This window comes from Oryzias latipes, chromosome 12, assembly GCF_002234675.1.
Source record: "Oryzias latipes chromosome 12, ASM223467v1".
NCBI lineage: Eukaryota > Metazoa > Chordata > Actinopteri > Beloniformes > Adrianichthyidae > Oryzias > Oryzias latipes.
The window spans coordinates 5,118,990-5,128,849 of record NC_019870.2 but is presented as its reverse complement, the minus strand read 5'-3'; the positions used below and the strand labels follow the sequence as shown (position 1 = coordinate 5,128,849).

The 9,860-nt window shown below is 41.1% G+C and overlaps 1 protein-coding gene across 3 annotated transcripts; it reads left to right on the top strand.

Annotated features, from left to right (window-relative positions):
• The first annotated feature begins 253 nt into the window (after positions 1 to 253).
• Positions 254 to 9,104, top strand: dab2 (DAB2, clathrin adaptor protein). 3 transcript variants are annotated; one of them, XM_004074664.3, is made up of 15 exons: positions 254 to 457; positions 1,963 to 2,216; positions 4,093 to 4,232; positions 4,297 to 4,395; positions 4,472 to 4,603; positions 4,682 to 4,765; positions 4,973 to 4,999; positions 5,070 to 5,120; positions 5,818 to 5,880; positions 6,590 to 7,156; positions 7,537 to 7,666; positions 7,747 to 8,358; positions 8,434 to 8,621; positions 8,718 to 8,787; positions 8,862 to 9,104. In XM_004074664.3, exons 2-14 carry the CDS (start codon positions 2,078 to 2,080, stop codon positions 8,769 to 8,771), a joined length of 2,286 nt encoding a protein of 761 aa, XP_004074712.1. In that variant the 5' UTR covers positions 254 to 457; positions 1,963 to 2,077; the 3' UTR covers positions 8,772 to 8,787; positions 8,862 to 9,104. The 3 variants fall into 3 exon arrangements, with proteins under 3 accessions (XP_004074712.1, XP_011479789.1, XP_020563160.1); XM_020707501.1 differs by lacking the exon at positions 254 to 457 and adding an exon at positions 1,410 to 1,429; XM_011481487.2 differs by lacking the exon at positions 6,590 to 7,156.
• The last annotated feature ends 756 nt before the right edge of the window (positions 9,105 to 9,860 follow it).

The window sequence follows — 9,860 nt, the reverse complement described above, 5'->3', positions numbered from 1 at the left end:
TCCTTAAAGGAAACTGACAGAAGAAGGTTTGGAGACTCAAAGAAACAATCAGAGGAGACGTTTTTGGGATACGTAGAGTTTTTCAGCTTCAGTTGGATCTTTTTGAGCACATTTTTAAAGAAGTTCCATAAAACAAACCACACTAAACCTATAACAAAATAAGATTTCCTATACAGTTTGGTCTGGGTTCATCTGGTACATTCTGGTTTAGAGACCGCCCCCCCCCCCTCCCCTCCCCTGCCAGCTGAAATCAGCAACAAGTCTTCTGTCCTGTCAGTGACGGAGGGGTTAACGGGAGCGCGCAGACGTCTCTCCTCTCCTTTTCTCTGCGTCTGATTCAAAAGCTGCTACTGATTGGACTGATTTTTGCAGCTGAGCCACTGAAGGCGCCGCGGGGCAAAAACACCGCTGTTGTGTCTGCGGGAAATCGAACGTCTCACTGCGCGCTTTCATACAGGTACGCGTCTCTGGATTCCTCCATGAGTGCAGCAGGTTTTAAACTTTAAAATTCCAACATGATGAAGGATTCTATGGCTGTCACTGAGACAATTCAGCATCACTTTTTTCTGTTTTGGGTCTATTTTCAGCTTCCTCGGAAATTAGGTTTCATTTGCGCAAACGTGCGCGCGTCTCCAAAACCACAGAAGGCTCTTTGTTTGAAGCTATGTTTCGTTTGGGGGTTCGCCTCTCCTGCCTGTTCACACCGGGCCTGTGCTGTTTCACCACCTCATTCACATGCAGGCTGACTCATTCCCTGATTTCCTCCAGATGTGCTGCCCTTTTCCCTGACTGCTCACTATTGTGACATCTCTTTCTTTGCTGACGGAGATCATTTGGCTCCTGTTTAATGCTTTAGCGCATCTCCTGATGGTTAAAAAGTAAACTTTTAAGCTCAAATCTTCAGAAAAGGCTGACATCACACCTTTTTTTTATTGGGCTCCTCCTGCTTTGATGAGCAAGTGCAGTCAGGCTGGGCATGATGAGTGAGTGAAGCATCCACTGGTGTTTAAAGGTTAAACATGTAATTAAAAAGTTGATTTACTTAGAAAATAAGCACAGATGAGTAAAAAGTAAGACATTTATTGCTTTATAGTCCAGCAGGAACTTGTGAGTGTCCAGCTCAGGTGTTGCTTATACAGGTAATTAAACCCCAGCTGCTCTGCTCTGACCAAATTCTTTCATTTTGGGTAGTGTTTTCTTTTGAGACAGACTTTTCATCCTTCTGCTGATTTAACTTTATATATATATAATTACTGTTGATTTTCATTTCTACTCCTGAGCATCACGAGATCCTCTCACCGCTTAGGGTAAAATTAACTCCAGGTAATTGCTCAACCTTTGCTCATTCCCAACCTTTGGTCTGCTGCTGTGCTCCAGCTCTTTACATTACTGTTGTGGTTGCTGTAGTGTCTGCAGCCCCTCGGAAAAGGTAGGAGCTCCTGCTGCTGTTTCGGTCAAATTTGAGTAGTTTTTGGTTGTTCTATTTTGATTTGGCTGAATGCACCTTTTAGTTTGGGATCCCAAACGGACTTATTAGGGCTTTAAATATGGTGGTAATCTACTAAAAATATAATTTAAACTATAAACAAGAGTATTTGTGGAGTGAGTGCTTAAATGTTAATTTCCCTTGGAGTGTCAGGGTGCAACCAGCAGGGCTTTTTATGGATGTGAGGTTTGGTTATGCTGACAGATTTCGGAAGAAGTGACTTGAGCGTGTCATCCTGAGGATGTTTCACTACTTTAAAGTCAAACTGCTGACACAGCTTCTTTTTTTTTTTTTTAAAGAGTGGAATGAGTTTGGATCTCATGAGTGTGATGTTTTATTGGTCATGTGTCTTGTTCTGGTGCTGTAAACCTTTACTGGTGGGGATGAAGATTTTCTGCCTATTGTGTGCAAATAAAAAAGAAATCCTCTAGGAAATCAGTTTTTAACGTCAAAAATATCTACCTGTGTCGTTTTAGGCGGAGAGGCATGCGCGGGTGTTGAAGGCCTCATTTTCCCTTCATCGCCTGCTCCCTCCAACCCGGAGCTGCTGTTTGCTTTACCCCAGGTTGTCACTCGTTCGAGTCCCCCGCCATGTCTGCAGAGGTGGAAACCAGCGCGCCCGCAACTGTCGATCCAAGCTCCCAGACTGCGGACTCGACCCCCGGGACCCCACCCACGTCCCCCAGCACGGCCACATCCAGGGTCCCGTTCAAGAGGGAAAAGAAGAAAAGTGAGTTATGAATCTGAATCGTTTTCTTATTTTATTGTTTTGTGTCACTTGTCTGCTCTGATTGGACCCCTTCTCCACCCTTGGAAAGCTCCACCCACTTTCTGAATTAACCATCGTTGGTCTCTCTTTGGCTCAAATGTCAGCTGGAACAGTTCGTACATTTTCAGAAAACTTGTTTGATTAACTTTTCTGAAAATGTACGAACTTTAAGGCAGCAGTTTTTGTTCTTCAGTACTTCAAGGACGAGTGTCAGCTGACAGTTGAGAGGATATAAAACTGTCAAAAGGAAACTTTAGTTTTTTTTTTAAATCTCTTCACTACTGCACAAGTATATGGCTTTACGTCCATGTTAATGCTTGGCTGTTGCATAATCTGGAGTAAATGGCCTTTGCTAATGAATCTAAAAGCAGAAGGTCAAGTTTTGGGGGCTAAAGCTAAACTTAAAGCCAAAAGCTTCATGCCTCCATTGTTCTCAAAGCAAAATACAGTCTTATGTTTTTAACAAGGGTGGCAAAATTTATCCATGCATTTTAAATAGTCCTCTTATTTTAATATATGAAGTTATAATACTTGAAGGAAGTCTCTTAATGGTTTAGTAAGGTTCCTAAAATTTTGTTTTTTACCTTTTCACATGATGGGCTGCCCTCCTTTCAGGTTGGGGCATTTCTGGGGTTCACTTTACGTCAAACCGTTAGATTAACAGTAATAATGTGGTCGGTGGCATGCTAAATAATACATTTTGGTAGCCATATGATTTTTTTTTCTTCCGAAATGTATTGTTTAATTAAATTTAAATAGAATCTTCAGCTTAAGCCAATAATCATTTTCCCCCTGTTTGTATTTTTCTTCTTACCTAACTTATTTGTTTTTCTGCACCCTTGGGTTTTTACAAATACATCAAGTAGAAAAGAACAAATCTTTGATTTCCACAAAGGGGAAGTTACTTTGTTGCTTAATTACAAACGGCAAATGGATAACAGGACCGAAAATGCACCAATAAAAAAAAAAAGACAAACATCTGAGGCATTGTTGTCTAATGGCTGAAGGTAAAAGATCTGCAAATGTGCTCCTTCCTTCAGCGAGGTGTTAAAATCTCTGACAGAAAGCTCCTTAGTGCATCCCAGTCTCATGCAGAGGAGGAAGAAGAGGGTTGTTCCTCATGTTTTGTATTTTCCCTAACATCCTCCTCTCACCCACCACAGTTACAGACTCGAAGGGACATCCCAATAGGTAGTCACACCTCCACAGCCCTGCACTTGTTACCATCTGATAAATCTCGATAGGCTCCAAAGTCAGCAATACATAAAAGCAAGGAAATGGACTGATCATATAAGACAAAAACTAGAGTTGTGCACAAAAGCAAGGCTTTTTTTTTTAAAGAGTAATCTTATAAGTCACGATGAAGCTGCATCCTTGAAAATCTCTTTAGTCTTTTTTTGTTATTAAAAACTGTCAATATATTTTGAGAGGAAATTGTGTATAAATGTAAAAATGCCTAAAATCCAAACATGGAAATTTTTCCAATTTATTTAGATAAGTGTATGTATTCTGGACAGTAAACTCAGTTTTTTCACAGAAATAATTGCATTCCGTCTTAACCTTTTGTCTCGACCAGCTCAATAATAACGAGGCAACTTGTGGTTTGCTTCCGTTTCAATAAAGCCGGCATTCTCCAGGAAGTCCCGTCTGCTCTGAATATGAAGCTGCTAGTCAGCCTTTGATTTCACATGGAGCTGCTGGCCATGCATCAAAAAATGTAAAAAAAAAAGTTGCTGACTGGATAATACAATAGTTGAGCTGCAGTTTGGTCTCTATCCTTATAGAGTAGATTTTTGAACACAAGTCTTACTCTGTGGATCCCTGAAATTTTCCGTAGCTCCAGAGAAGACAGACGATTACCTGCTGAGCAGGTTTCAGGGAGATGGGGTGAGGTACAAGGCCAAGCTGATCGGCATCGACGACGTTCCAGAGGCCCGAGGAGACAAGATGTGCCAAGATTCCATGATGAAACTGAAGGTAAAGCTGGAATTTTGCTGTGATCTTCTATGAAAACGATTTGAATTTGTTTGCTTGCCTGCAGGGAATGGCAGTAGCTGCTCGGTCTCAGGGCAAACATAAACAGAGGATCTGGGTCAACATCTCAATGTCTGGTCTAAAGATCATTGATGAGAAATCAGGAGTAAGTCCCACTGACTTCCAGCCTTAAGGGCTTCATGTCTTCGTGCTTATTTGGTGTTTTCCTCTTTTCTTTCCAGGTGATCGAGCATGAGCATGCGGTGAATAAGATCTCCTTCATTGCCAGAGATGTGACGGACAACAGGGCTTTTGGATACGTGTGTGGAGCAGAGGGTCAGCATCAGTTCTTCGCCATAAAGACCGCGCAACAGGTAAGGCTCAGAAGTTCACAGATTAAAAGAAAACTGCAAAAATGAAGCAACTTTTTACTTTTTTTTTCTTTTTTGCAGGCGGAGCCTTTGGTCATCGACCTGAAAGACCTTTTCCAGGTGATCTTTAACGTGAAGAAAAAAGAAGCAGAGTCTTCGCAGAAGGTAACGTCTGCGTTCAGATGGCAGTTTTTTTTTCTCCTTAAAGAAAAGCCTTGCATGTGTTGGACAGGAAATGCTCTCTTTGAAAGTCAACACTGCCTCTCTGTGTTCCTGCAGTGAATCACATCCTCCAGACATTCCACTCCAATGACGTGTTTGTGTGTGTGTGTGTTTAAGAAAACCGCCTTAACAGTATGCTTCTGTTTTCAGGGTGAAAACGGCAGCGTTGTAGTCGAGGTAAGCTCTTGAATTTTGTTCTTCTTCAGACATTGTTTGTTTCAACTCCTAACTTTTTTTATTTTTTTAGAATGGAGGTGATGCCTTGATGGGTGTAGACAATGGAGTAAAAACTGCTCAGGTGAGTTGTTTATTTTTATTTTTTTCAGCTAAAAGATGCACTCCAATGTAAATCATGTCTTTTAATATGTTGTGTTTTTCTGATAATGGAGGACATATGTAAAGAAAATTAAGCCTTAAATTACATTTCTGTATGTTTCTGTATTCTTATTGTTGTGAATCAGGAACAGACAAAACACAGATTGAACTACAGATTGTAGTTTTTGCATAGGAACTATGCTGGGTGGACCACAAGCTCCCTGCTCTGCTCTATTCGGATGCAGCCGCCTGTAGACGAATAGATCCATGTACATCTTTGTTTTCCTTGTCTGAGATGGCATCTGGCTTAAAACTGTACAGCTGGATGGCTCCGATTTTGCTCACCATTTTGCTGCACTGTTAATGTTAGGTTGGGGGGTGTGAGGGGCTGTAAGCTAGCAGGAGAGAGTTTAAACAGGAGTCTCAGCCAAAAGGAGGGGGGCAATAGTCCTGCCCATAACTCTGAGATTAATTTCTAATGAACTCCTGCTACTCTGCAGAAACGGTCCTAGAAAACGTCAGGTCTTTTAATTTTGGCTAAAACATAATCATAATTAAAAGGCTACTGAGAACGGATTGAAAGTTGATCAAAAGATGATCGGAGTGGGACTTCAACAATAAATATGTATTAATGAAATTGAATTCAAAAACAAATTGAACTTTTTTTGGTTGAAATTTAGCCAGTAGAGCAGCTGGATCTCTTTGGAGACATGTCGACTCCTCCAGACGTCCAGGCTCCCAATGTAAGTTCAGACACATATTTTTAAATTTCATTACCTTTTCTTTGTTTTTTTTTATTTTAATTTTTTTTAATTTTTATTGTATCAAGACAGACTTACCCAAATAATTCTACAAGTGTTTTCTAGATGTGTAAACAAACAAAAAAAATTCTGTTTTTCTTTTCTTTTTTTCTGCCATTTCTGTTCAGGATTTTTCTTGTAATTTTTGTTCTATAAAAATAATTTATCAAAGTCAAAAAATCAAATGCTTTCTTCAGATTTGTGTTCATTTCAGTTCAAAGCTGTTCCATGTAGAATATTTGCTAAATTCAGTCAAATTAAATCATTTAAACCAGTGGGGTCCAAAAAGTGACCAAACTGCAAAAAAAATAAATCCTAAATTAAAATTTTCCACAACGAAGTCTTGGTTTAAGAAAACATGTCTTAGTGACATATTTTTCTTCTTAAAATTAATTTTGGTAAACTATTTTTTTCTTCCCACATTGTCAGACTTAATTATTTATGTAAGGAGAATTCTTAGAATTTTAAGAATTTTGATTTATTTCTAGGGTGGCTGTTTATTTTCCAAATTGGACTATGAGCTACATTTAAATGTTCTTCTACATGCAGCAGAACTTGAACAATCATTCCTTCTCCTCATCATGTGATTCATTGATTTTATAACATGATTGTCTGCAGAAGTGATTCATGAATCTTGTTTCATCTTAACCAGGACTCTAATGAAACGCTCTTGCTGGACTTTTCTGCTGAAGTTGACGACAATCAGAATTGCATAAAAGGAAATTCTTTTCTAGCCTTTGGCCTCGGCTCTGTGACGTCTCCCGATGCCAATCCCTTTTCTTCAAAGTTTGGTTACTTCCCCGCTCCTGACAGTGACCCTTTTAGAGATGACCCTCTCGCTAAATCGGCAGGTGACGCCCCCGTTTCCCCCAGTGACTATCTGAAACACCTCACTGGTGGCTCCACTAAGACTGTTTGTAACGGCGAGATGAACGGCGAGGCAGAAATTGGTCACCGAGGTATTGGGTTGTCTGGAAAAACCATTAGCCTTGCTCTTAACGATGGACAGTGGCCACTAGGCGGCAGCATAGCTCAAGGCAGTGGGATCACCTTGACAGACGGGAATGAGACCATTCTGTCAAACAAAAACCCATTTTCTGACCCGTCTCTGAAAACCTCCGTCTTAAACGGCGTAACTCCACGTCCGGAAGTGGATTCGGTTGTCCTGAGCCCGCCCCCGCAGAGCTCTAAGTCCGGACGAGGGCGACGGAATGCAAAGGTGAAACGACACGGTCAGATGGATCGCAAGTGGGGTTGCATGGGTTGAGCAAAAAAGCCTTTTTTTTTGTGGCACGAGGTGCACTAACATCCCGAGCTTTGGGTGGTGGACAGACTTTAGAAACTTCACACCTGCAGCTGAGGTTCTTTTGACACTTGTTGGTGCATGAACTGATGCTTCCACGCTTCTTTGCCTGAATTTCTGAAATGTCTCCTTCACTCATTTCTGCTCATCTGTCTTTCTAACCCTGATGCTTCAGTGATGAAAGCTCTGGTGAGTTGTGAGGCACGTTCTGACCACTTTGTTTTTCACAGCTTAGTTCTTCACGCTGGTTCTTGGGGGTGTAACTTGACCTAAAATGTTTAATATTTTCTGGTTAGTCGGGATCAAGTGACCTGTTTGGGACAGAACTCTTTACCACTCCTTCCCATTCTGAGGGTTCATCTGTCCCGGCTGACCTTTTCAACAACATGCCTGCAAATTCACCCCCCTCCACCATCGCTGCTCTGGGTAATCTATAAAACAATGTTGGCTTTTCTTCTCAGTCTGTGCCTTTTTTTTAAATTTAATCTTTTTATTCCCTTTTTCAGGAAATCTTCAGTTGGGCTTCCCTGCTACCACAACTGTCCATCCTGTTGGTATGTGGGGAGCCTCTCCTGCTGCGCCAGCCATGTTCCCCATGCCAGGGGTGGCCGCTCCGGGCCCCAGACCCAGTTTCATGCCGCAGCCTGCCTTTGGGCCTCCCATGGTGGCCCCGGCATGGCCTCAGCAGATGCCACCACAGTTCAATGCCCCACCCTTGTCTCCACCTCATCTCTCCTGGGGCCAACATGCCGCATCCAATCCCTTCCAACAGGGTGCTTTCCCAGCAATGGGAGACCAGGGAGGTCCAGCACGGCCCCCTCCGAGGGCCCCTGTCAAGCAAGCGCCTCCCAAAGTGGAGAACAGTGCCTTCACAGCTCTGGATCCTCTGGGAGATAAGGATAAGAAAACCGGAAAGGATATGTTTAAAGACTTCCAGCTGGCTAAACCTCCTGCCATCCCTGCAAGGAAAGGGGAGCTTGCTGCCAACGCTGCTGCACCCCCCAGCAGCAAAGATCCAGGGGCTTTTGATCAGTACTTTACCAGTAAAGTGGGGGTGGCTCAGGATGCAGCAGATCAAGACGACTTCGATATCAACCAGATTCCGTTAGCTAACAACGGTAAACTCTCTGAATCTTGACTTTACACTTTCCCGTGTTCGGCTATCGTTGACTGTGTCGTGTGTTTTTGTTTAGGTGCTTCCAAAGCCCCTCCTGCTCAAGCTGCTGCCCCGGCTCCGCTCTTTAACCCCGATCTCCTCGATTCTGCCTTCTCTTCTGTCGGGAACAGTTCAGCGCAGCCGGCGAGCGTCAACCAGGATATGTTTGATCAGGCATTCGGAGCTCCAAATTCTAATCCTTTTGGAGCGCCGCCCATAGCTGTGGTATAAAGAAACTGTTTTTTTTCTTCTTCTCCCCCAGTATGAAATGCTGATATGGAATAAAACTCATCTTCCCTCTGCTTCTTGTTTTTCTGCCAGAATTCTGCTTCAACTGATGCTTTTGGAGATGCATTTGGAAACCCTTTTGCTTGACCTCAAGTTTGACAGAGTATGTCTGGGTTTTTTTCTGTTCTCTTTATATTTTCTGTATTAAAACATTTAATTGACTTATTTTTTAAACAGATAAAAAGAATGAGACAAACATCGGAGATCTTCCCATCTAAGACCTTTTGATGACAAGCTGCTCTGTGCAAGACAATCCAAGAACGCCTCCTCTTTTCCCGACTCCCCTTTACTTTAGTTCTGTTGCCCACTGATTTAAAAAAGAAAAGTAAATGTCGTTATCTGCTGAAAGAAACGTGTGTAAAAGAAAATTTGTGGTTCCACTGCTGATGTTTGTTAAAGAAATAAATCATAATAATGCTACACGGTCTCAGATTTGTTTTTGGTCTGTCAGAAAAAGAAGTTTCAGCATACAGATATCAACATTTTAATTCTAGGATTTTACTTTATTTCTTTTTAATTGACTCTCAAATTGTAGTTATAATTACCTGGACTTTTCTTTTCCAAACGCTGATCTTCTGTGGATTTTAAATTGTACAGAACAATTTAAAAAAACTAATTTTAGGGGGACTATTTAAGATACTTGAGGGAAAGTTAATTTATCTTTTAACTATTTGTCTTTTAGATTTCCACATCCTATAGTCGTGTCCATGACATTGATTTGATTTATGGCTGGCAATAATTTAAGATGCCCTAATTTAAGATTTGTTTTGCTGTCCCAGTTCTTGATAATCCTATAAGGTTCAATGAATGAACTTTAAACCCAAAACTATACAGGTTTTGTAAATTTGAAATGGTAACAGGAAATATAGATATTATAGATGTTAAAAAAATGTGAGAAGCACTTATCAATTGTCTTAAATGATGCTGTTCTTTTAAATGTGTTTTGTCTTTGTTATTCGTTTGTATTGCTGAAGTTGCACTGATCTCGTAGACGTCAAAAATAGGATGTCCATTTTTGCTTTCATATAACTACATCAGTAACCAGCGAGTTACCTTATGCATAATTTTACACATCTGGGGCGGAGCACATTTCAATTTTTGAGTTATAAGTATTATTGACAAAGATAAAAAAAGATGATCATGCTTTTTCGGTATCAATAATGTAATAACAATAAA

Bases quoted from the DNA above. Each gene is read 5' to 3' on its own strand.
- dab2 (XM_004074664.3), top strand. From the start codon at position 2,078: ATGTCTGCAGAGGTGGAAACCAGCGCGCCCGCAACTGTCGATCCAAGC. The intron at 2,217-4,092 runs GTGAGTTATGAA...AATTTTCCGTAG, and splicing joins CAAGAGGGAAAAGAAGAAAA to CTCCAGAGAAGACAGACGAT. The intron at 5,000-5,069 runs GTAAGCTCTTGA...TTATTTTTTTAG, and splicing joins ACGGCAGCGTTGTAGTCGAG to AATGGAGGTGATGCCTTGAT.